The sequence below is a fragment of the Mirounga angustirostris genome, unplaced genomic scaffold, assembly GCF_029215605.1.
Source record: "Mirounga angustirostris isolate CCGP_5_RB_7025 unplaced genomic scaffold, mMirAng1.0.hap1 SCAF_7, whole genome shotgun sequence".
NCBI lineage: Eukaryota > Metazoa > Chordata > Mammalia > Carnivora > Phocidae > Mirounga > Mirounga angustirostris.
In genome coordinates this window covers 85,453,196-85,479,530 of record NW_026991715.1, presented here as the reverse complement: position 1 = coordinate 85,479,530, position 26,335 = coordinate 85,453,196, and the positions used below count along the sequence as shown (strand labels likewise).

The following is a 26,335-nucleotide window of genomic DNA, read 5'->3' as shown; positions in this document are numbered from 1 at the left end:
ATCATTTTACTTTATAAGACTAGTCAAGTGTGTGGAATAACAACGTTTCCAGCAAATGAGGGGTTATAACCCTTTAAATTTTTAAAGTATGTTCTGTGAGGGACAGATAATCTTTTCTTAAAAGATGCCTGACAAGAAAACTAAAACAAAGGCTCACAAAACAGTCATAATAATGTTAGGATATAATTATAGAGGAAGAAATATAGAGATCACCATTTATTTAGCATGAATAACCAACCAGTAAGTGACCTCAAACTCTGAATAATGTACTATAATACAAAAGATTATCTAATAAGTTGGTGAATACCTTTAATTAAGTGGCTTAAAAGCTACAGGATATATATAAAATATATCTAGAAGAAACAAAGTTTTCATAGTCTCGGGAGAAGAAAAGTAGGTAATGGGTAGAAGACAAACTCTTCACTGTACACTTACTGGTTTATATCTTGTGATTCTGAATTTAGAATCATGTAAGTGTGAAGAGGGAACCCAGGAACCCTATTAAGAAAAGTAATCCCAAGAAAACTTCAACAAGTTCTAACCAGCATATCCACCTTCTTATCTGAATAAAGCTGTATACTTATCCTTCTCTCTTAAGACTATTACTATAAATAAACTGCCCCTGCTCCTCACTAAAACCAATCCGTTCACTTGGGGACTAGATTCATCACCTCTTTACCTACTCAAGGACATTGCTACAGCCATTCTTCCTTCATTCTGCTGCCTCATCAGCTCTTCCTTTTCTCCTAGAGCATTTTCATCAGCAAAAAAAGCTGTAGTTGCTCTTAATCTTTAAAAAAAAAAAAAATCCTCCCTTAACTACTTTCAGTTAGCTCCCTCTCTCTTCTTTCCTTTACTGCAGAACTACTGAAATGGTTTGTCTGTACCAGTGATCTCCAGTTTCTTTTCTCTCATTGTTTCTTGAACCCATCCCATTTAAGCTTTTTCCTTTACTGCAATATTGAAACTGCTCTTTTCTTTTTTTTAATTTATTTTTTTTTTTAAGATTTTATTTATTTGCGAGAGAGAGAGAATGAGAGACAGAGAGCATGAGAGGGAAGAGGGTCAGAGGGAGAAGCAGACTCCCTGCTGAGCAGGGAGCCCGATGTGGGACTCGATCCCAGGACTCCAGGATCATGACCTGAGCCGAAGGCAGTCGCTTAACCAACTCAGCCACCCAGGCGCCCCGAAACTGCTCTTTTCAAAGTCACCAATTACCTACATTTTACACAAGTCCAGTCTTGGCCCTCATCTTATGTTTTAGCACTACTTAACCTAACTAATCTCTTGTTCCTCCCTGAAATCCTTTCCTCCCCCATTTGACTTCCAGGATAACACATTCTTTTGGTTTTCCTTTTATCTTGGTGTTCTTTACAATTTCTTCCTCATTTCTCTGACTTCTTAATGTTGGGCTTTGTCTTAAGACTCTTCTCTTTCCTATCTTAATTAACACCTTTGGTAATGTCATCAAACAGCATGGCTTTAAATACCAACTAATATTCAAGTTTGTATTTTTACTCCAGACCTCTCCCACGAACTCTCCAAAACTAGAGATTCAAGTACAAACTTGATGGCCCCACTTAGATATCCAATGAGAATCTAAAAACCAAACTCCTGATCTTCACCTCCAAATCTGCTACTCCTATGTTTTTCTCTATCTCAGTTAAAATAATACTATCCTTCCAGTTGTTCAGGCCAAAAATCTTGAAATCATCCTTGACTTCTTTCTCTCACACATACTACATCCCATTCATTAGCAAGTCCTTTAGGCTCTATTTTCAATATGTACATTCAGGAATTTCATATTTCTGAATTCGCCTACCCCCTAAAATTATTTGTAACCCCACAATTAGTACACACAGCACTTTCCAGGCCCATCGCAGATATGGGCATGTGCAGAGCAGCAAAGGGGTCGTTTGATACACACGTTCCCAAGTGAGGTCCAACAAGGCTCCGTCTGCCTTTTTGTTTCAGCTCCCGTGCTGTAAGCTGTCCATTTTGCAGTCTATTTAGTTCCACATTGATTGCATTTTTGTGCTTTTAATTGATGATTTTGCTGTCTAAAATGGCTAAACGTAGTGCTCAAGCGCTGTCTACTACTCTTATGATCGAGAAGGCTATCACTTGTTTTATAGAGAAAATACGTGTCAGATAGCTTTGTTTAGTCATGAGTTGTAACACTGTTGGCTTTGAGTTCAATGTTAATGAATCAACGACAATATATACTAAAGAAGGTGTATTTAAACAGATACACACATAAAACAGGATGATGTATTGGATCAGTCATCAAAAATGTTGGGACCTGGGGCTCCTGGGTGGCTTAGTCGGTTAAGCGTCTGCCTTCAGCTCAGGCCATGATATCCCAGTCCTGGGATCGAGCCCCGCATGGGGCTCCCTGCTCAGTAGGGAGTCTGCTTCTCCTTTTGCCCCTCATCTTCCTCATGCTCACTCTCTCTCAAATAAATAAATAAAATCTTAAAAAAAAATGTTGTGCTTATAGGAACCTAATGCCCTGTGTTATGTCCAATAGGGGCAATGATTCAGTACTCAGCTAACACTAATTTAGTGTTCAGAGTGATTTCACAGAACATAACTACCGTAAATAACAAGAATCAACTGTATATCCAGAAACTGACCACTTCTCACCACCTGTTACTACCACCCCAGGTCCAGGCAAGCATGAGCCCTTGCCTGTATTATTACTTCAATAGCCTGGAAGTAATCTCCTTACTTCCATCCTCCTTCCACACCTCATAGTCTCAACAAGGCTGCCAGAATTATCCTATTAAAATGTAAGTTAGTTCATGTCACTCTTCTGCTCAAAACCTACGATGGCGTCCCATTTTATAAGAGTAAAAGCCAAAGTGTTTTAAAAGAACGACCAAAACCCTACAAAATCTGGGCCTCCCTCACTCACCATCGCTCTCCCTGATTTCATCCCATACTCCGTGTCTTTCCTTTATTAGTCCCCCAGTTCCAGCCACACAAGTGTTTGTACCACTCCTCAAATATGCCAGACATGATCCCATCTCAGTGACTTTGCTTTGGCTATTCCCTCTACCTGGAGTACTCGTCCCTTCCTCGCTTCCTTCACTCTTCATTGATATGTCTCTTTCTCCATGAAGCCTGACTTGATCATCCTCCCCAAATCCTATCCACCTACCGTGTTTCATTTTTCTCCATGGTACTTATCACCATCTAATATATTATATGTTTCACTTACTTATTGTATTAATTAGCTCTCTTCTCTAAAATGTAAGCCTGATAGAGGCAGGAATTTTTGTATGGTTTGTTATCTACAATATTCTTAGTGCAAATAACAGTGCCTGGCACAGAAAAAGAAAATACATAAATTGATATGGTTCTTACTATTAAAAAATAAATTTAAGCTTAAATAAAAATTTTACAAAGTTAAAACTTATAGAAAGATTACAATTTTACTTTCTGCATCTGTTTATATCATCTTTCTAATAATCAAGTCCAAAACTAATATTGTTAAGGAGCTCACCTATAAAATATAGAGGAAAATCAGCAAAAGGATATCATTTCTCTTAATCTCTTTGTATGTGAAACTTAGGTTTGTTTATTCAATAAAACTAAGAAAAATAGGGATAAATCAAATTATTGTGCTTTAATTTTATTTTAATTTTAGGAAGTTCTCTGCAGAAAATAAATGAATCATGTAGCATATCCCATCCCACATAATATTTCAGCATCTAATGAGAATATTATAACCGTCACTCCAATTTCTGCAACTTCAACCCAATGCAAATCAGATTAACAATGAAGAATGTCATTACTCTTTATGACCTTGTAAAGTTCCTATCATATTAAGCTCCAGGCAGTAAAAAGCATTCACACCATAAGTTAGCTGCTGATACATCATGTATTAATAAGTAGGTCCAAAAAAAAAAAAAAGAAAACTTCTCACTTTCAAGCCGCATTAATAGAAGTGATGATCAACAAACACCTTGAACTTGGCTTTGGTCTTTAGCAAGTCCTGTATCCAAAATGGATCTCTTTCCTTAGGCTGAACTGAGAGGTAAATTTGAAGTTCAGACTGTTTGTCTAGAGGACCTCCATATGCCATGCACACAAGATTCTAATTTTTAAAAGTCTCCAAGATTTAGAGATTATTGAACAGAAAGGCCAGGTGCCATTCTTGTTGGACTAAAAATGAGAAAATCAACTAAAAGAGCCTTTAAAAAGTTTTTTCATTTTTTTAAAATTTGGATTTATTTAAACATAAATTTAACCATCTGTCTCAAATCTGGACTCATTTCAAACTGGTTTTCATAATTAAAGTACTCTAAAGAGACAACTCAATGGATCTAATCAATTTTAATTGGCTATAAAATACCACAGAACTATTCATAATGCATGAAGAGGCAATCTAAGAAAATCTACTTCCCAATTACAGAAAAATTTACTTTTGAATGAGACTTGTAGCTAACTCTCCACAGTTCTAGCAGTAAGTATCCTCTTATTCTGTCTGCATAGGATAAGTGAGGGCTTGTAAATAATCAGGGAGTTTACAAATCTCTTAGCACTCTGTTTTGTTTCCCATAAAGAAAGAAAATTTGAAGGAGAGTTTGTTTCCCTACTCTTGTTATAAAAGTGGGTGAAGAGAGCTCCTTTTAAACTTCACTAGACTGACTGCTATAGGCATGTGTAATGGGGAGTAGCTCATCTCATCTTTTTTCTGAATATGATGTATGATAAAGCAAAAGCATTCAGACTTCTACTCATGTAAGAGAAACCCCTACAAATGTTTATTTTGAGTATTTTGAGGCTTGGTAAATATAAAACCCTACTATAATTCTAGCCACATAGAATCAATTAAATAGGCTATATAAGAATATATAACTATGAGAATTATTTTGAACATCTTTTCTGATACTTCAGTATATCTTCAAGCAAACTATAAAACTTCAAAGCAAAATTGTATTTAAATTCACTTAATCCAAAACCATATGGTTCAATATGGTATTGCTTACATTTTATAAAATTACCATACATTTACTCTTAAAAAAAATATTTTTTAACTTTCGAAAAAAATGCTACATGGCATATGGACAAAGGGACTGCATGTAGATATATAGGTAAAGATTATGTATATTTTTTACAACATAAATAAGTGGAAGATTATAGTGAAATAAAAAAATCTGGGAATGAGTAAACTCATACAACTCTCAGAACAAATGAAAAGATGAAGTCCACTAAGACTCTAACCTTAGGTTAAAGTGTTAAGTAGATACCTTTTTTTTTTTTTAAAGAATCTTTTTTTTTTTTTAGATTTTATTTATTTTTTTGACAGAGAGAGACATAGCGAGAGCAGGAACACAAGCAGGGGGAGTGGGAGAGGGAGAAGCAGGCTTCCCACAGAGCAGGGAGCCCGATGTGGGACTCGATCCCAGGACCCTGGGATCATGACCTGAGCCGAAGGCAGACGCTTAACGACTGAGCCACCCAGGCGCCCTAAGTAGATACCTTTTAAGAAAAGACCCAAATCGCAATTATTCAGGCATAATGTGCAATGCCTAAAATGAAAACTATGTTGCATGGGATTAAAGGCAGATTAGACATTGTAGAAAGGAAGATTAGTAAACCTGTAAATACAGCCATAGACATTAATCAAAATGAAACAGAAAGAGGGATGCCTGGGTGGCTCAGTTGGCTAAACGTCTGACTCTTGATTTTGACTCAGGTCATGATGTCAAGGTCCTGGGATCAAGCTCCACCTCCAGTGCCACGCTCTGCAAGGAGTCTGCTTGAGATTCTCTCTCTCTCCCTCCCTCTCCCATTGCCCCTCCCCCTGCACTCATACACTCTCTCTCTTTTTCTAAAATAAATAAATGTTTAAAAAAAAAAGAGAAAGAGAAAATAAGATGGAGGGAAATAATGCGAAATATCAATTGGCTGTGAGACAACTGCAAGCAACCCAGTATATATGTAACAGGAGTCTCTAACAGAGAGAACAGAGATGGAGAGACAGAAAATATATGTGAAGAAATAATGGACAAAAGTTTTCCAAATTTGATGAAAACTATAAGGTCTCAGATACAAGTGGCTCAAAAACCACAAACACAAGGAAAAAAAAACTACAGCAAATATACATCATGATCAAATTGCTTAAAACCAATGATAAAAAGAAAATCCTAAAAGCTACCAAAAGAAAATAAAATGCACAGAGCACAAAGATAAAGATTAGAGCAGATTTCTCCATGACATGATACTAGAACAACATCTTTAAAGATCTGAAGACGAAAAAAATGCCAAAATAGAATTCTATACCCAATAAGGATATATTTCAAAAACAAAGGTGAAATAAAAACTTTTTCAAGCATGCCAAAACTCAAAGAATTTATTACCTACAGACTTACAAGAAACATTAAAGTAAATCATTCAGGCAAAAGTAAAATGATACCAGATGGAATACAAAATGCCAGAAAAGATAGCTACATAGATGAATATATGAGATGTTCTATTGTAATTTTAAAAATAACTGACTAAACAAACACAAAAATATTAACAAGGTAGGGTGGACTTTACAAACATATGCAAAAGTAAAATATATTTCAATAATAGCACACAGACCAGAAGACTGTACCATTATAAGAATCTCATGTTAAAAGCTAAGCATTATAATAGCACCTGAAGATATACTATGGTAAATTAAAGATAACATAACAAAACAAAAAGTTAAAGGTAGTAAGACAACAAAAGGGATAAAAAGGAATCTTAAGAAAATGTTTCAATTCATCCAAAAGAAGGCAGATAAAATGAAAAGGAGAATAAAGAATATGTGGAACAAAGAGAAAACAAACTGCAAGATGACAGATTTAAGCCTAACATTATCAAAAGTCCCAATAAATATAGTCTATTAAAAGGTAGAGATTAACAAGATAAAAAAGCACGACCTAACTATATGGTGATTACAAGAAATGTAATTCAAAAATAAAGACTAAAACATTAAAGAATGAAAAAAAAAAAAGATATACCATGTAAACACTAATCAAAGTAATGCTGAAATGGCTATATTAATATCAGGTAGAATAGATAACACAGCAAATAATACTACCAGGGATAATAAAGATCATTTTATAATGATAAAGTGGTCAAGTCATCAAGGGATATAATAACCATAACTGCTTATTCACCTAGTAAGAGATTTTCAAAACACATGAAGAAAAATATTGACAACTACAAAAAGAAATAGACTAATCCACAATTACAGTGGGAGATTTCATTTGCCCTCACTCAATCATTAATATAACAAGTAGACAGAAAATCAGTAAGAACATAAAAAAATAAAAAAACACAATTAGCCTACTGGACCAAAAGCTGACAATATAGACCACTCCAACCAACAGCAGGAGAATACACATTCTTATCAAGTGCATATGAAGCATTTATCAAAACAGACCATACTGTGGGCCAAATAACACATACACATAAATTTAAAGAAATGAAGTCATAAATATCCTCAGATCAAAATGGAATTAAATTATAAATAAAAAATATAAACATCTCTAGAAAAATGCCAGAAGTTTAGAAAAGTAACCCACATACTTTTAAATAACCTATAGATCAAAGAAAAAACAAAAAGGAAATTAGAAAGTATTTTTAATTGAATGAAAATGAAGATGGTGTATGAAAATTTTTGGAATGTTGCTAAAACAGTACTTAGGGAAATTTATAGCACAAAATGCCTGTAGAAAAATAACAGTTCTCAAATCAATGATTTTAGCTTCCATATTAAGAACATTTAAAATTTTTTTAAATGGTGCAAACTAAGCCTAAAACAAGCAGAAGGAAAGAAATAATAAAGATTAGAGCATAAACCAATTAAATAGAAAGCAGAAAAATAGGAAAAAAAAAAACAACAATAAAGCCAAAAGCTGATCCTTGAGAAAATTAATAAAATTGATAAACCTCTAGCCAGAATGATTAGGAACAAAGAGAAAAGACATAAAACACCACTATCAAGAATGGGAAAGAGAAGTCACCACAGATTCTACAAATTAAAAAGGTGAATAAGGAAATATTATGAACAATTTAATAGCAATAAATTCAACAACTTAGGTGTAATGGACATTTCCTTGAAGGATACAACCCATTAAAACTCAAAAAGAAACAGATAAACTAAAGAGTCTACATCAATTCAAAAACTTGAGTTTATAGTTTAAAAATCTTTGCCAAAAAGAAAAAATAAAAACAGACCCAGATGCCTCACAAGTGAATTCTACCAATATTTAAGAAATATTACCAATTGAACAAAAATCTTTCTTGTTGAACAGGAAGTAACCATCCACAGAATAGCATTATCTTTATAATAAAATGAGATAAAAATACAAGAAACAAAAGATATAGATAAAAATTATGGAAAAAACTTAGCCCACCACATCCAACAATATAAAAAAATAATAGTGCATCACAACCAAGGAGTTTATCCCAAGAATGTGAGATGGTGTAATACTTGAAACGTGAAAATCAATCAAAGTAATTCATACAAACAAAAAGAAGAAAAAATATTTATCTCAATAGACATAAAGAAAGAATTTGACAAAATCCAACATCTACTCTAAAACAGGAATAGAAAGGAACTTCAACTTGATAAAAACTTTGAAACTATAGCTAACTTAATACTTAATTTTTACTTTTCCCCGAAGTTCAGGAACAAGACAATTATCTTTGCTCTTTCTACCTCTATTCAACATTATACTGGAGGTTCTAGCTAGGGCAATTAGGCAAGAAAAAGCTATCCAGATTGGAAAGGGAAAGTTAAACTTTCTTTATTCATAGACAACATGATTGTGCAAGAGTTCCTTTGTGAAGTCATTTACTTTTTATATGGATAAATGTGATAGAAAATTTTGCCAACATTTATAGGCATTACGTCAAAACCTTAGTTCAGATACAAGCTTTATAGATTCACAAAACTGTTTTATGGCTAAACCTAAACAGGTGTTCAACCAACTTAAAGTATTCAGAATTTAATCTGCAATAGAAAAGTAAAACCTGTGTATTTTGTATTCAAGAACTCATTATTCTATGCTGTTATCAACAAACACTCTGAATTATTAACTTCAGTTCGATAGGGTTAACTAAAATTATTTTGGTTGTTCTCAGTTTACATGTTATAAATAATAATCAATAGACTAATGTTCAAATTAGTCCAAGTCAATTTAAGACAAATACTTGCTTTCTCAGCACAGAGCAAAACATGTTTAATACTTAAGATATATTACAAAAAAATTAATTAAAATGCTACATTCATGTTGCAAATTACTCTTATATTTTACATTAGACAACATAAACTAATGTTCCTTTGGATAAAAACTTTAATATTCAAAATTTAAAGTATTTTGTGTAATCCACACAGCAGGGGTCAGGAATTTGGAATTTAAGCATTAACCCAGCCTTCCTCCTGATCAACTGTAAGTGCTAAACCTCCAGTTGCAGTAACTGAGTTCTTAACTCCCAACCCATTCTCAAATCCAGAATTTAACCCTTGCTACAGGAATTATTTTCAGGCCTTGTTTCCCCCCAAAGCCTTGTGTCCCCTAAAGGCTCATCTTCTCTAACTGGAAGCTATATGTCAGACTTGGGTCTTAAGACCTCCTAATATCTATGGTTGCTAGAACCACAGCCAGGGTATTCACTGTCAGTGCCCAGCAGTCCCTAGAAACCATTCCAGAACTACCCTGGTCTGGCCTATACAGATGAACTAAGGTTCTGACATAAAGTCTGCAAATGTCGGAAATTTTGCTATCCTTATAGAGTAAATAACTTCACAATAGAAACCCTATTTCCACATTAAACACGAAAAGTAGTTTGATAACAGAAACAAAGTGTTCAAAAATATAATTTTATACTTTTTCACAAAACATGATAGTTTTGATTATAAAAAGATAAATTTACGTATGTGTCAAGTATCGAACACAATCATATAAGAACTTATTTTAAAAATATGTATTCTATAGGTTATAAATGGACTTAATGGCAGCAATCAAATTTTTGAAAATAGGAAAATATTATCACTAATTCTCCTTTCAGAAGGAGAATGTAAATAAATTCATGAGATTCAGCCAAATAATAACACTTCTTGGGACCAATTAAAACTACAATCTTCAGGGGCACCTGGGTGGCTCGGTCATTAAGCATCTGCCTTCGGCTCAGGTCATGATCCCAGGGTCCTGGGATCGAGCCCCACATCGGGCTCCCTGCTTCGCAGGAAGCCTGCTTCTCCCTCTCCCACTCCCCCTGCTGTGTTCCCTCTCTAGCTGTGTCTCTCTCTGTCAAATAAATAAATAAAATCTTAAAAAAAAAAAAAAACTAGAATCTTCAAATTTTCTAGTTGCCTTCCTACTATTAATACAACACTAAATAGTATTTTATCTAGATTAAAAGTAATAAAAAAACAATAAAGAACAACTGTTATCTGTGAAAAATATTTGATAATATAAGCACTAGGTACAAGGACTATTTAAAATTTTACTATGACATCAGAATTAGATTTCATTTATTAAGGCAAAATAAACTATCATTAAAAAATGGATATCAAAGACTAGGGAGTAAATATCTATTTCTTTTTTTTAACTAATCATTCTCCAACAGATACAGATCTAGAGTGAAATACTTAGCATACCTGAATTACAATACAGTTGGATTAAGTCATCAATTGCTCTGGGTGGATATTTTTAATATAGGGCACTAATTTGAGAATGCTACCCATGCATTAAGTAACAGACTTTATAAAATTAACTATTTTGACAGATTAAGTAGTAATGCTTAACATGCAAAACTACTTCTAAACTACTCTTGATTAAGCAAGGGATCTCTTGACATAAACTGAACTTTGAAAGAGGATAAGACTTGTAGTTCATAAATTAGAATATCAACTAGAAATGGGTAAGCTTCTTGAATGCCTTGGAAATACTGCTTGAATTTCAATAACTTAAAGACAGCAAATGCTCAGTAAATATTTCTAGATTATATAAAGCTCTCTTTAAAATAATAAAGGAATTAAAATTAGATAAATGAAATTTGAAAATCTATGAAATAATCATACAGTGTTGGAACTTACATCCAATACTATCTGACTCCAAAGTATGTATATGTATGTATATGATCTTTACACAATGCCATTCTTTGGTTTTATCACTTAAATAATTTAAGATAATTGAATTACAAAAGTATTTTAAAAGATATGTTTATACTAATAAAGAGATCATGATCTCAAAATACTGGTTGAGGTCCATGAAAAATAAGCAGAAATAAGAAAACTTTAAACACAGCTTCATCTTCCCTAAAAAAGTAGTAGAAACACTGCAAAAAGCAGAAACATGAGGTAAATGTGTGAGGGGTGGGGACAGGAACAGAGGGAAACAAAGTGTTGGCAGGAAAACGGGGAGCAGAGAGAAAGCAAGAGAAAGGGGAAGGACAGAGAGAAGGAAAGGGAGGAAGCAAGCAGAGAGCAGCCAGAGGAGGAAGAGCAGGGAGACAAAGGAAAGAAGTAAGAAAGGGAAGGAGGAAGAAATGCATCCAAATCAGGATCTCTTTTAGTCTACTGGGATTAACAACAAAAACATAGTATTTTCATTGTGCAAGACATATTCAAATGTAGAGCTATTTATTTCATTTACCTCAGGAAAATAAGAATATATACACAACAAGTAAAAGACCAAGAGAAAATATGTTGAGAAAAAGAAGACAGAGCTGCTAATAAAGCTTATATTTAGACAGGAAGAATTTTTTTTTAAAACCTCCAACTTTTATAATTAAAAAAATTTAAATATGAAGACTGTTTACTCACATTTAAAAACTCATAACCATAAACACTTGTTTAAAATATAAATAATGTTTCTCTTTCTATTTACTTCCATTTATGAAAATGTTAGGACAATATAGGCACATAAAATTAAGCTATGAAAGCAAAATAATGCTATAAAATAATCTTGTCTATTAGTGGCTTTTAAATACCACAGGTAAAAAGAAGACTAAAAAAGGTATCTAAACAAACACAACCTTATTTTTCTTATTCAGTATTCAGTAATTAAATAATAAATCTGATGCTGGAGAGAAAATTTTAAACATTCTTTGCATTCTATTACCAGTGCTATGTAATTCCATGTAGTATGAACTACTCAAAAATATTTTACATCATTTTAAAAAAACAAAAAAATAAAAAGACTTATTAAATAATTTGACAATTATCCTATTTTGGCATATTTTGATATTTTTAAAATGTGAATTGGTCTAAGTGGAATCATTCTGCTACTCATAAAGACAACCTTCAAATGATGAGAATAAAAATCACTAAAATAAACAATTTTTCATACCTTTAGCTAAAGCTTCTTTATATTTCTCTTTGGCAGAATTCATTTCTTTTATTAACTGTCTATAGCTGGATTTTAATTTCTCTAATTCTGTCTTTGTAACCTGTCAAAAAAAAAATAAAGAACAAATTTTAAATTACTCCCTTAACCCCTGGCAACCACTGATCTTTCTATTGTCTCCATAGTTTGTGTTATCCAGAATATCATATAGTTAGAATCACATAGTATGTAACTTTTTAGATTGGCTTCTTTCACTTAGTAATATGCATGTAAGTTTCCTCTGGGTCTTTTTGTGGCTTGATAGCTCCTTTATTTGAGCATTAAATAATATTCCATATTAATATTCTGTTGACCAGTGTGGGGCTTTTGCCTCTTCATATAAACTTTAGAATCAGTTTTTCAATATCCACAAAATAACTTACTGGGGACTTTGATTGGGATTGTGTTAAATCTAAAGAGCAAGCTGGGAACAACTGACATCTTGACAATATTGAGTCTTCTCATCGACAACCATGGGATATGTCTCCCAATTATTTCTTCTATGAATTCTCTCATTGGAATTCAGTTGTTCTCCTATAGATTTTGTATATATGTTGTTAGATTTATACCTAAGTATTTCATTTTTGGAGGTGCTAATGAAAACGGTATTGTGCTTTTAATTTCATATTCCACTTGCTTATTGTTGATGTATAGGAAAGTCACTGACTTTTGTATGGTAACATTGTATCCTGTAACCTTGCTATAATCACTTACTAATTCCAAGTTTTTTTGTTGATTTTCTTGGATTTTCTACATAGACAGTCATGTCATCTGTGAACAAAGACAGATTTATTTCATTGTTCCCAGTCTGTATATATTTCTTTTTCTTGTCTTGTTGCATTGGCTAAGGTTTCCAGCATGATGTTAACAAGCAACAGTAAGAGGAAACATCCTTGACTTGCTTCTGATCTTAGTGGGAAAGTTTCAAGTTTCTTACCATTACTTATATGTTAGCTGTACCTTTTCTGTAGATATTCTTTATCAAGTTGAGGAAGGTTTCCTCTTTTCCTAGATTACTGAGAGTTTTTATCATGAATGTGTACTGGTTTTGTAAAATTTTGTCAAGTGATTTTTCTGCATGTCAAGTGATTTTTCTGCATCTATTTGCATGCTTATGTGATTTTTCTTTTTTAATCTGTTCATGTAATGGACTGCATTAATTGATTTTCAAATGTTGTACCAGCGGATTTTTGCACCTATGCTCATGAGAGATACTGTAGTTTTCTTTTCTTCTAATATCTTTGCCTGGTTTGGTAATGGTGGTCTCTTGGATTAGTTAGGAAGTATCCCTCAGTTTCTTTTTCTGAAAGAGTTCATAGAGAATTGGTATGATTCCTTCCTTAAATGTTTGATAAAATTCACTATCTGAGCCTGGTGCTTTCTGTTTTGGAAGGTTATTAGTTATTGATTCAATGACTTTAATAGATATATGCCTATTCAGATCGTCTATCTCTTCTTGTGTGAGTTTTTAGCAGACTGTGTCTTCCATAGAATTGCCAAATTTCTTGTATGAAATCAAATTTGTGGGTACAGAGTTGTTCACAGTATTCCTTCATTACCCTTTTAATATGGACTATGTAGTTGATGTCCCCTCTTTCACTCCTGATATTAGTAATTTGTGCCCACATTGTTTTTATTAGTTAACCTGGCTACAAACTTAATGATTTTATTGATCTTTTCAAAGAACCAGCTTTTGGTTTTGTTGATTTTCCTATTGGTTTTATGTTTTCACTTTAACTAATTCCACTCTAATTTGTATCATTTCGTTTCTTCTGCTTACTTTGGATTCAATTTGCTCTTTCTTTTTTTTCTAATGCCCTAAGGTAGAAGTTTAGAGGATTGATTTTAGATCTTTTTTCTTTCCTAACATACATTCATGCTATAAATTTTCATCTAAGCACTGCTTTTGCAACCTACAAATTTTGATGGGTTTTATTTTCATTTTCATTTAGTTCAAAATATTTTTTAATTTCTCTTGAGATTTCTTCTTTGATCCATGTGCCACTTAGAAGTATTTTGTTTAATCTTTTCCAAAGAAGACATCTAGATGGCCAACAGACATATGAAAAGATGCTCAACATCACTCATCATCAGGGAAATGAAAACCGAAACTACAATGAGATATCACCTCCACCAGTCACAAATGCTAAAATTAACAGGAAACAACAGGTGCTGGCGAGGATGCAGAGAAAGAGGAACCCTCTTACACTGTTGGTTGGAGTGCAAATTGCTGCCGCTACTCTGGAAAACAGTATGGAGGTTTCTCAAACAGTTGAAAACAGAAGTACACTATGATCCCGCTATCTTTCTATTACTGATTTCTAGTTTAATTCCATTGTGGTCTAAGAGCAGATACTGGATGATTTTTATTCTTCTAAATTTATTAAGGTATGATTTATGGTCTAGAATGTGGTCTATCTGTTGAATCTTCCATGTAAGCTTCAGAAGAATATGATTCTGCTGTTATTCAATGAAATAGTCTGTAAATGTTCACTGCATCTAATTGATTAGTGGTACTATTAAGTTCACCTATGTCCTTACTGATTTTCTGCCTGCTGGGTTTGTTCATTTCTGATGGGGGGATGTTAAGTCTCCAACTGTAATGGAGTATTCATCTATTTCTTCTTGCAATTCTATCAGTTTTTACAGCTCCTTCAGTATTTTGACATTATGTTGTTGGGCATATACAAGTTAAGGATTGTTATGTCTTCTTGGAGAACTAACCCCTTTATCATTATGTAATTCCCCTCTTTATCCCCAATAGGTTTCCTTGCTTTGAAGACTGCTCTGTCTGAAATTAATATAGCCACTCCTACTTTCCTTTGATTAGGGTTAGTATAACATATCTTTCTCCATCCATTTACTATCAATCTATATGTGTCTTAATATTTAAAATGGGTTTCTTGTAGATAAAATATAGTTGGGTCTTGTTTGTAAATCTACTCTGACAATCTCTGTCCTTTAATTGGCTCATTTAGACCACTGACTTTCAAATAACTTACCTAAATACCTGGGTTAATGGCAATCATATTTGTTAGTTTCCTATTTGTTACCTTTGTTATTTGTTCCTATTTTTGTCTTCCACTATTCTTCTATGGTTTTGATATTTTATACAATTCCATTCTCTCTCATTTCTTATATATCAGTTATTATTTCTTTTTTAACTTTTTTTAGTACGTGCCCTGGAGTTCACAATATGTATTTATAACTAATGCAAGCCTATTTTCAAAGAACACTATACCACTTCACAGGTAGTATGAGTACCTTACAATAACAATATAATCCTAATACCTCCTTTCTATCCCGTATATCATTGCTGTCATTCATTTCACTTATATATAAGCATACATAAACTTATATATGTATGTATACACACATACACACCCAAGATACATGACTGTACATAACTGAATTTTATTGTTGCTATTATTATTTTCAATAAACTGTTACCCGTTAGATCAAGAATGAGAAAAATAAGTTTTTATTTTATCTTCACATTCTTTCCCTAATGGTCTTTTATTTTCTTAAGATTTTATTTATCAGAGAGAGAGAAAGCACAAGAAGGGGGAGCAGCAGGCAAAGGGAGAGGGAGAAGCAGGCTTCCCGCCGAGCAGGGAGCCCGATGTGGGACTCGATCCCAGGACCCTGGGATCATGACCTGAGCCAAAGGCAGCTGCTTAACTGACTGAGCCACCCAGGCGCCCCTCCCTAATGCTCTTTCTTTCTTTACGTAGATCTGAGTTTCTGACCTATATCATTTTCCTTCTCAATCCACTGGCTACAAGTTTCCTCAATTTCTGTTTGTCTAAGAAAGTCTTTATTTCACTTTTGAAGGATAATTTCACAAGGTATAGAATTCTAGGATTGTGGGTTTTTTCTCTCAACACTTAAATATTTCATTCGACTTCCTTCTTGCCTACTTAATTCTGAGGAGAAGTTAGATGTAATTCTTATATTTGTTCTTCTATAGGTAAGGTGCTTTTTTACTCAGGCTTCTTTCAGGATTTTTTCTTTATTTTTGATTATCTGTAGTGTGAAATTGATATGCTGAAGGGTAGTTTTTTGGTCATTTATTCTGCTTGATGTTCTCTGAACTTCCTGGATCTGCTGTTTGGTGTCTGACATTAACTTAGGGAAATTCACAGTCATTATCATTTCAAATATCTCTTCTGTTCCTTTCTCTCTTTCTTCTCCTTCAGGTATTCCCATTATACATATGTTACACCTTTTGTAGTTACCCCACAGTTCTTGGTTAATTCTGTCCCCTTTTTTTTTTTTCAGTCCTTATTCTCTGCTTTTCAAGTTTTGTAAATTTCTATTGATATATTCTCAATTTCAGAGATTCTTTCTTTAATTGTGCCCATTCTCTTATTAAGCCCATCAAAGTCATTCTTCACTTCTGTTACAGTATTTTTGCTCTCTAGAATGCTAGAATGCCTTTTGTTTCTTTCTTAGGATTTCCATCTTTATGCTTACATTACCCACTGTTCTTTCATGCTTTTTACTTTACCCATTGGAGCCCTTAGCATATTATACATAGTTGTTATAAATTCCTGGTCTGATAATTCCAACACCCCTACTGTGTCTGGGTCTGATGCTTGTTCTGTCTCTTCCAATTGTGTATTTTTGCCTTTTGCTCTCCCTTATTATTTTTTTCTTGATTGCTAGGCAGGATGTACCAGGTGAAAGAAACTGATTAAATAGGCCTCTACTAATGTGGTGATAAGCTGTCAGAAAAGGGGAAGCATTTTATACCCTATGTTTAGGTCTCAGTCTTTTATTAAATCTGTGCCTCTGGCTATGAACTTCACATGTGCTATTCAGCTGAGTATCCCACTCCCCACTCAGAGAAAGCAGGAGTTATGAATTTTCCTTCCCCCAGATTAATTAGGTTAAGGATAAACAGTTTCTCCTGAGAGCACACTTTATTAAGGACAGAATGCTTTGGCATATATCAAAATGGTTCCTTTTCCCCTCCCCCTGCTGGAGCATGAGATTTTTTTCCAATATTCACTGTGAGAACCTGGTAGAGGTCTGGGAGGTAAAACTCACAAAAGTGCGGAGGCCCCTCAATAAATGGCTCCTCCTGGAGTTTTTAACAGTCAAAATTGTCCACACTGAGCATCCAGAACTTGTCAGTTACAGTTCAGGTGTTCCTATACACAGCACTGCTTCCCAAAGAGGTTTTTGCTCTGGTAAATTGTGATTCTCTGTATTCACTTGTATGTCTCTCCAATTTTAGGGGGAGCCGATGGCTCTGTCACCTCACTTCTCTTAAGGATCTAAGAAGAGCTGTTGATTTTTCAATGTATTCAAATTTTAACTCTTTGTTAGGATGGTGTGACAACACCCAAACTTCTTACATGCCAGACTGGAAACTGGAAGTCTTAACTTTTGAAGTTGTTAAAGAACCAATTCATTGTTCTCCAAACTGGTTAATTAATTGTAAAAAGCAAGCATTTATCCTGTTTGTTGTTTATGAACTATACCTCAGGGTAGCCAAAAAGTTGATGTAAGAAAACTTTTTATTGAAAAATTACAGTTAACAATCACATTAGGAATGATAGAAGTAAAATGCTGCCATTTTATAACCCCTACTAAAATAATGGATCTAAGCAACAAACATCAATTGTTTCTAAAACTATTGGTGAATGGCTGAAGGGAAACTTTATCAATAGGTTGATCAGTCTGGCAGCACTAGAACCTATTAGTCAAGTTTAACAGCACAAAAGATAAACAAGAAGACATCAGATAGCTCAGATATGAAAAAAATAGGAAGTCTATACCAGTACCTATGATATATTTTTGCCCCCCAAAAACAGCAAGAATAACAATAAATAAAATAAAAAATTAAAGAAATTCAATTCCATAGAGTAAATTACCCAGTTTCTTCCACAAATAAATGGCATTTTAAAAAGGTTGGGGGGAGGTACCTACAGATTAAAAGAAAATTATTCAAATATAATGTGTGAGCCATGTTTGGGTCATGATTCAAATGAACCAACTGTAAAAAACATTTAAACAACAGTCATTTGAGCACAGTCAGGATATTTAATAACCCTAAGGAATTACTGTTATTTTTAGGTGGGTTAATCATAATATGGTTAAGTTTTTTCAAAAGAGTATTTATTTCAGCAATATATACTAAAATATTTATGGATAAAATGATACCTGGAATTTTCTTTAAAATGATCCAGTGTATTAGAAAAGGTAGGTGAGTATAGATTAAAAAAAAAAAAAAAAACCTTGACTATGCGGGTGGATCAGTCAATAGGAGTTTGTTTTATTATTCTCTCTTCTTTTGTACATTTGAAATTTTCATAATGAAAAACATTGTAAAAAGTTATCCAGAAGGGACAAACTCTCACTGTAAAGAAAATTTAAAAATATCTTCATTTACTTTGTCTATATTTTTTATATGCATACTAAAAATAAAAATAATAAAACCTAAAAGAGCTATTTCAGTAAGTAAAAAATAAAAATTCTAAGTGATAAGAAAGCACTGTATCATAGTTTGATTGGCAGCATTCTTTTTCTTTCAGAGGAGTACATAAAGTAACAGTACATCTTATAATCAATTGTGTTTTATATTCAATAAGAATAAAATATTACTTACTAGAGACACCAAAACCTATTTCTCATTATAAAATGATGAATAATTTTTAAAGTCAAACAAGATAAAATATTTCAGTGAATTTAAAAATCACATTAACAAAAGAATTCCAGAGTAGAAAGACTGACCTTGATCATCTCTGCTTCTATCTGCTGATGAACACCTATAAAACTCTTCTTCACCTGCTGCTTGTCTTTGATCATCATAGTGAGCCTGTGTAAGGGTCCAGAATTTAGGTCCTCTGCATGTGTCTTCATTATTCTACTAAGCTGTTCCGTCTGCTGAATCATAAGTAGCCAAGACTATTTAAAAAATAAAGAAATAAAATTAGCATCTGTATTAAAGGTTTCCATTTTACTGTGCTTTAAGTATTCAGGAACATTAAGTATTTAGTTTTATACAAATTATGACATTAATATAAAAATGCCAAGTTTCTGGCAATTGTACAATGAGCTATGAGTGGTTCAAATTTAATATCTTCAAGTCAAATACTTCAAAATTTAGTAATCAGAGATTATGCAGTATTCTATGAAAGGGATTAAGCTCTTTGAGAGTCCACACTTGCAGTCATCATTTTACCACTTCTTGTCTGTATGTCAATACATTGATATAATGCTTCTGCCTACACCATGCTACTGCCTCAGTAAGGTCACCATTTCCTAATGGTCAAAATGCAACAGAAATGTAACCATCTTTATTCTTAGCATTTGATCTGATCCTGCTGACTCACTTCTTCCTAAAACTCTTCTTTTTTGGTTTGCATGGCTTCTCATATTCCAACATACCAATTTGTCTTCTCCTCTTCCTAAAAATCCCTTCTCAATCTTTGTACCTGCTTTCTCTTTGCTGCTTATGTCTTAAATACTGGTAGTCTCTGGATTCCTATCTATTCTCATTTCTTAGTAAATACCATTAGCTCTCAATGGTTTTTCCAGCACAACACATTTCTTTAAAGCAGAAACATGTAATGGTGGGTTTGGGAACAAGTGGGCATATGGATACTGCTGGAAGAACAAGTCATTTGTTATTAGACATTCTAGTTTCTAGATACTAAAAAAAGTAACTGAGGAATACTCTTCACTATAGGTCTTCAAAATTCTATTCAGAAACAACTGTTGCAGATTTATCATGGTCAAGTAAGATCCATGTTAAAGATTAAAAAATAGACAAGGTATGATTTCAGATATTTACTGAAGATTGGAATAATTTTTTATGCTATTACTTTTGATCTATGAATGAACAGAATTATTCTTCATTGTTAATGTTCCAATATAATCCTAAATTAGAACTGAATAAGCACCTAAACCAAAATAATAGCATAAAAGAAGCAAATTCTTAGTCATAGTCAGAAGTCACCAGGGTCTAACTTGATAATCTGGTTTCTGATACACTGTAACATACATTTTTTTTAAAGTTAACCTTCCAGGACATTTGTTTAGGGAGAAAGGCCATTTGTAGCTGTGAAATGCTATTATGAACACTGAATAAAATGTGGCCTATGAATTCATCATATTTACTTTCAAATTCAAAAATCTAACTACTAATATGCTCTAGATATCACAAAGCAATTTAAAACTTATATTTCATTAAAATATAAAATTTAGGGTCACCTGGGTGGCTCAGTCATTAAGCATCTGCCTTAGGCTCAGGTCATGATCCCCAGGTCCTGGGATGGAGCCCCCACATCAAGCTCCCTGCTCAGCTGGGAGCCTGCTTCTCCCTCCCCCTGTGCCCCTCCCACCCCACTCATGTTCTCTCTCTCAAATAAATAAAATCTTCTAAAAATGAATTAATTAAAATATAAAATTTAACCAAGACGAAAACAGTGAAAAACAAAACTATACAACATGGATTAAAAACAAACAAAATGTCCTAATAATTCTTATAGCTTTGTCTTTTTCATTTTATATTTTATATATATTTATATATCCCTCTAAAAAACACAACATCGGGAAAACATTCTATAGCAAGAAAAGTGTAATTGTGTCCATTTCCTAACTTTTCAAATAGAAGAGTCAATAGACAGCTTTATTTCTAAAGTTTGTAAATAAAGAAATATAGACTTAAGTATAAAATTCTTAAGTTTCAAAACTTAAACAGTTAAGTGAATGTTTAGAAAAAAACATATAATACAGACCTTCTAAATTATCAAAAGTAATTTTTGAGAAAAGTTAACACTGTCCATTAAAAAAAAAGGAAAACAAAAGAAAAAAATTACTAACAATTAAAAATAAGTTGCAGAATAAAAATTATACTAAACACATCTGTTAAACATCTATGAAAAGGAAAACATGGGGTGCCTGGGTGGCTCAGTCGTTAAGCGTCTGCCTTTGGCTCAGGTCATGATCCCAGGGTCCTGGGATCGAGGCCCGCATCGGGCTCCCTGCTCCGCGGGAGGCCTGCTTCTCCCTCTCCCACTCCCCCTGCTTGTATTCCCTCTCTCGCTATGTCTCTCTCTCTCTGTCAAATAAATAAATAAATAAAACCTTAAAAAAAAAAAAAAAAGGAAAACATTATCAAATCAGAGGTGGGAAATTTCACTATGGCAATAAATAAGTAACATCAGTAAAATAAAATAACATACAACAAAAAGACAAGTAAAAATCCCCCAGAAAAATGTGAACAATAAGATTCAGTAGTCATTATGTTCAAATGATTTAAAATTGAATTCTAGACACAAAATACAAAACAAATAAGGGCACATTATGACGTAAAAGAATATCATTACAATGAGTATATAACTACCATGAATCTTTTCATTCCAGAAAACAGTACATCAAAACACACAAAGCAAAACAGTGGAAAATGAAATGAGAAAGCAAAAGTAGTTGGGAGAATTAAATCATCTCTACCTGTGGCAAATAAATTTAAAAAATAAGTAATACAGAATATCTGATTAAGTAATTTAATAATGAATATGTTTTATTTGTTGTTATATATAAAAATCTATATACTATAGGTATAGGAAATTCCTATTTTTAAAGAATCTATGGAATATTTTTAAAATTAAGGTAATACTGGGCTACAAAAAAATTTTATAAATTTCTTCAAAAACAGAAAATAGTTCATACTAACTATACTGTCTAGCTTGCCTCTTACAAGGAAAAAATTAAGGAAAAAAATAATAGACAGAACTTTTTAAGAAAAAAGTTAAACATGCCTAAAAATAGCATAGGCTAAACAGTAACATTTTTAAAACTAATCTAAGACCTAGAAAATAACAGTAAGTAATATACTATCAAAATCAATGATATAGAGCTCAATTTGCTGCAAGATTCACAGTCTTTACACTTCCATTTCTAAGTAAGAAAAAATAAAAATAAATTTATTAAACATTCAATTTTAGAAGCTGGGAAAGGAAGAACAATGTAAAATCTAAGGAAACTACAAAGAGGGAATTGAAAAAAAAAGTATTTATTAATTAGTCAAAAATAAAAACAATCAGAGAAAAAAAATGTTAATAACATTAAAAGGGAGAGCTGACAATAATGGGAAAAAAGAAAATAAAGTATCTAAAATTAAGTCTAAGAAATGAGAAACACCAAAGATTAAGACAAAATTCTAAAATTTTTGAGAAAAAAATGTTTTTCTCCTACCTGTCTTTCATTAGTTTATTTTTTAAATAGTTGTTATGTTTAATTGACATATAGTTGACATATAAGTTTCAGATATATAACATAGATATATAATACATTAAGACATGCTCCCACAAGTGTAGTTTCCATCTGTCACCATACAAGGTTATCAGTTACATTACTGACTATATTCCCTATGCTGTATTTTAAATCCCCATGACTTATATATTTTATAACTAGAAGTTTGTACCTCTTAATTTCCTTCACGTATTTTGCCCATCCTCCCTACCCCAAACTTTTAAACATATTTCTCTAAACCAAATCCTCTCTATTGAAAGAAAGAAATGAAGAAAAGAAATAAAGCAACCTACCTGGTGTAGGTTCTATTTCCCTAACTGAATCCTCACATTAACAGACAGCAAATTACCAATAACCATGAACTACATGATTATCATGAACCAATTATCAAAATATCTCTAATAAGATACAAAGCTCAAAATGTTTTGCTAATGAATAATTCCAAACATTTATGCATTAAATACCTTTGATACTACCTAAAATGTTTCTAAGAAATGACAATGAAAAAAGTTCCTAAAATCACCATAACACAGACATCAAAAAGTGGCAAAGATACTACAAAAATAAATTCTCTTATAAATGCCAATGCAAAATCTTAAACAAAATATTAATAGGACAAAACAGTCCATTGAAAGAAAAATATCTCATAGCCAGTTTTGGGACATTTCAAAAATGCATACCTAATAGTCATATATAGAAGTATTCCCATAAGAGTCAAAGACAAATAAGGCCACTTAATGTCAACAATGTTATTTAATATTGTTTCCAAAATGCCTCTAACTGAGAGATTCTGAGTAAAAATATTTTAATAATAAAAAAACACAAATTAAGCCATTGGAATTATTATTTTTCATGTATCAGGTTGACAAAATTAAATAAAACAATACATTCTATAGGTAAGAGTTTGGGGAAACAGGTTCTCTAACACACTGTTAGTGGAAAGGTTAATTATTGAAATACTAAGTGGGCAAACTTTATACCCAGAAATTTTATTTTTTGGAACTTATCTCACACATAAGATTTGTACAAGTATACAGATTATATTTACAAGGACATTTATCACAGTTTTAATAGCAAAAAGAGTCCATCAATAAGAAATCAAAGAAATGAATTATAATGAAATGCAGCCATTAAAAATTAAGATAACTTCATGTGAAATATATAGGGAAAGCCCAAGGCATATAATGAGACTAAAATGTCAAACTGCAAAATAATTTATAGAGTACAATGATATTTCTATAAGATGAACAAACATCTTGTGTGGGCATGTGCATCAAAAAAAATACAGAGCATAAAAATAAAGATATATGTGAAACATAGAAAAGATAACAATATTTTTTTTTGTCTTCAAACCTGAATTGCCTTGTAAAAATTTAAATATTAGAACTAATCAAAACCAAAATGATTTATGTTCCATTTCAAATTCCATCCACAAGCTGTTCAAAATACACACACACTGTGACCTAACACTATAATAGCACTTCCAAATATAGAGCCTACTAAAATATGAAACACCAGCATCGAATGTATCACTCCAAATTTAGTACAGATGCTTCTGTGAAATTAAATCGCAGCTCTCATGCATAACAGGAAACCATTCATCACACTAGAAGCCAAAATAATATCTAAAGTAAAATAATATAGGGGCACCTGGCTGGCTCAGTCAAAAGAGCGTATGACACCTGGATCTCAGGGTCGTGAGTTCGGGCCCCACATGAGGTGTAGAGATTACTTAAATAAAAAACTTTTTTTAAAAAAGTAAAAGGGGCGCCTGGGTGGCTCAGTTGGTTAAGCGACTGCCTTCGGCTCAGGTCATGATCCCGGAGTCCCGGGATCGAGTCCCGCATCAGGCTCCCTGCTCAGCAGGGAGTCTGCTTCTCCCTCTGACCCTCCCCCCTCTCATGCTCTATCTCATTCTCTCTCTCAAATAAATAAATAAAATCTTTAAAAATAAATAAATAAAAAAAATAAAAATAAAAATAAAAAAAAGTAAAAGAATATAGCACAAGATGAGTTACTTTGTTAATCATTACTTGGTAGTGTGGGAAAATATAAAACAATAACAGTTAAAGATAAAAGAAAATACTAGCAGCTCTTCCATAAAGAAAGAACTAGTCTAACTTACTTTGGGGAAATAAAGTCTAAGTTAATTTTTTAAATTAAATATTAGACTGTTTCCACAGAAAGAACTTTATTCCACTGAGGCATCCACAGTAGCAAACAGATATGAAATGCGAAGTACAGATCCTGCCAGGACTGTTTATATTTCTATGGATTAGTAATTTATAGTTAACAAATTAATCATGCATATTAGAAGATACTCAGAAATGAGCTGAAGGAAACCAGAAATCATTGACCATGACTCCTTTGTGCTAGGAAGAAGGCTAGAAAGAGGAGAGAAAAGAGTAATTAAACACACTTCATCTAGCCTTGACATAGTAACTGGAATCAAGTTCATCTTCCCACTGAAACAATTAGAAAACTGAGCATAATGTATGAAACTGTCTTCAGATACAGGACCACAGGCAGCACAGGACTGGAATCCCAAAGAGAAGTGAAAGACTGAAATTGCCCCAGTTTTCTGTCTGAAGTCTTTCCTAAGGGAGATGCAAAGAGAAAATCGGAGTATAAGTCCAGAACAAGCATAAACTTAAAACATGAGAGTGAAAAGTTTGACTTTATACTAATTACAACATCCAACTAGAGAATCTTAGGCAGGGGAGTGACACGGCCATTACAAGTGGTAAATTAAAAGGTCAAAGAGAAAACTCTGGGCCTCACACTGCTTGTATGTTTATTTTCTTTTCTTTTAATAATAATGCAAAGCCTCACCTGATCTGAATTTTTAATTCTAAACAAATAGTCTGATTTCATAAATGCTAATTATGCCTTACCAGATGAAAAATAAAATGCCATTAGGAAAATATTTTAAAATAAAATCAGTCAAGATGGAGTAACAGGAACCAAATTTACGCTTCTACCAGAAAAAAAAAAAATGGACAAAATATAAGAAATAACAGTTTTCAAGATACTGGATATCAGGCTATGAAGGACATGAAGTGATCACTGAAAGAAAACAAACAAGCTGAGCCCTACAATTGCCCTGACTTACTGACCTGAGAGGCTGCAAGCACAGGGAGGAGAAACCAAAGGGGATATGAGTAGAATCCCTGAGTTGAGGAGGCGGAGCTGAGAGTCTGCGAAGAACAAGGCAGCTAGAGTTCATGGCACAGACTAATGGAGAGGATGGAGGCCCAGTGAGAAGCCTGGAGATTTGCAGTGAGCCCTACTCTGGTATTCAGCAGAATACTGATCAGTGCATGCCCGGGAAGAAGCTACATGAACTGGAGAAAAAACTGGCTGAAAAGATGACAGGGAACAGTCCCTGCTGTTTGTATATGGTCAGAAATATTGTCTGTTGCCACCAGCTACCCCAGAAAAACTCATAATTCATGGGGCACTGGGTAGAGCCCTGTTAGTGGGGAGTCATTAGCCCCAGAGTTCACACTGCTCTGACCCTGCCTAACAAATTTTAAAATCAAGATCCAAAGGATCAAGCTCTTTCCACATAACTTAACTGTGCTCCCTAACAAAACTCAATAAAACATAGCAATATAAACTATCAAAAATGAAACTGAGAGAAAAAAAGAATGTAGAAATAAATAAATGGAATCTCACTGAGCTGCAGA

At 33.1% G+C, this 26,335-nt stretch overlaps 1 protein-coding gene across 8 annotated transcripts in view; it reads right to left on the bottom strand.

The window, feature by feature from the left end:
- The window catches only part of FER (FER tyrosine kinase), a 423,881-nt gene that overhangs the window by 349,252 nt on the left and 48,294 nt on the right, over nt 1-26,335 (bottom strand). For 7 of the 8 annotated variants that reach the window (XR_010413179.1, XM_064596457.1, XM_064596454.1 and 4 more), the window contains 2 exons: nt 19,122-19,295; nt 12,345-12,444 (listed from right to left, as the gene is read on the bottom strand). Coding sequence is in view for 6 of the 8 variants with exons in the window: in XM_064596457.1 (XP_064452527.1) it covers nt 12,345-12,444; nt 19,122-19,295 (274 nt within the window). In the remaining 2 variants the exon portion in view is untranslated. Of the gene's footprint in view, nt 1-12,344; nt 12,445-19,121; nt 19,296-26,335 lie in introns of those variants that run through there. The other variant, XM_045899738.3, reaches the window with a different exon arrangement.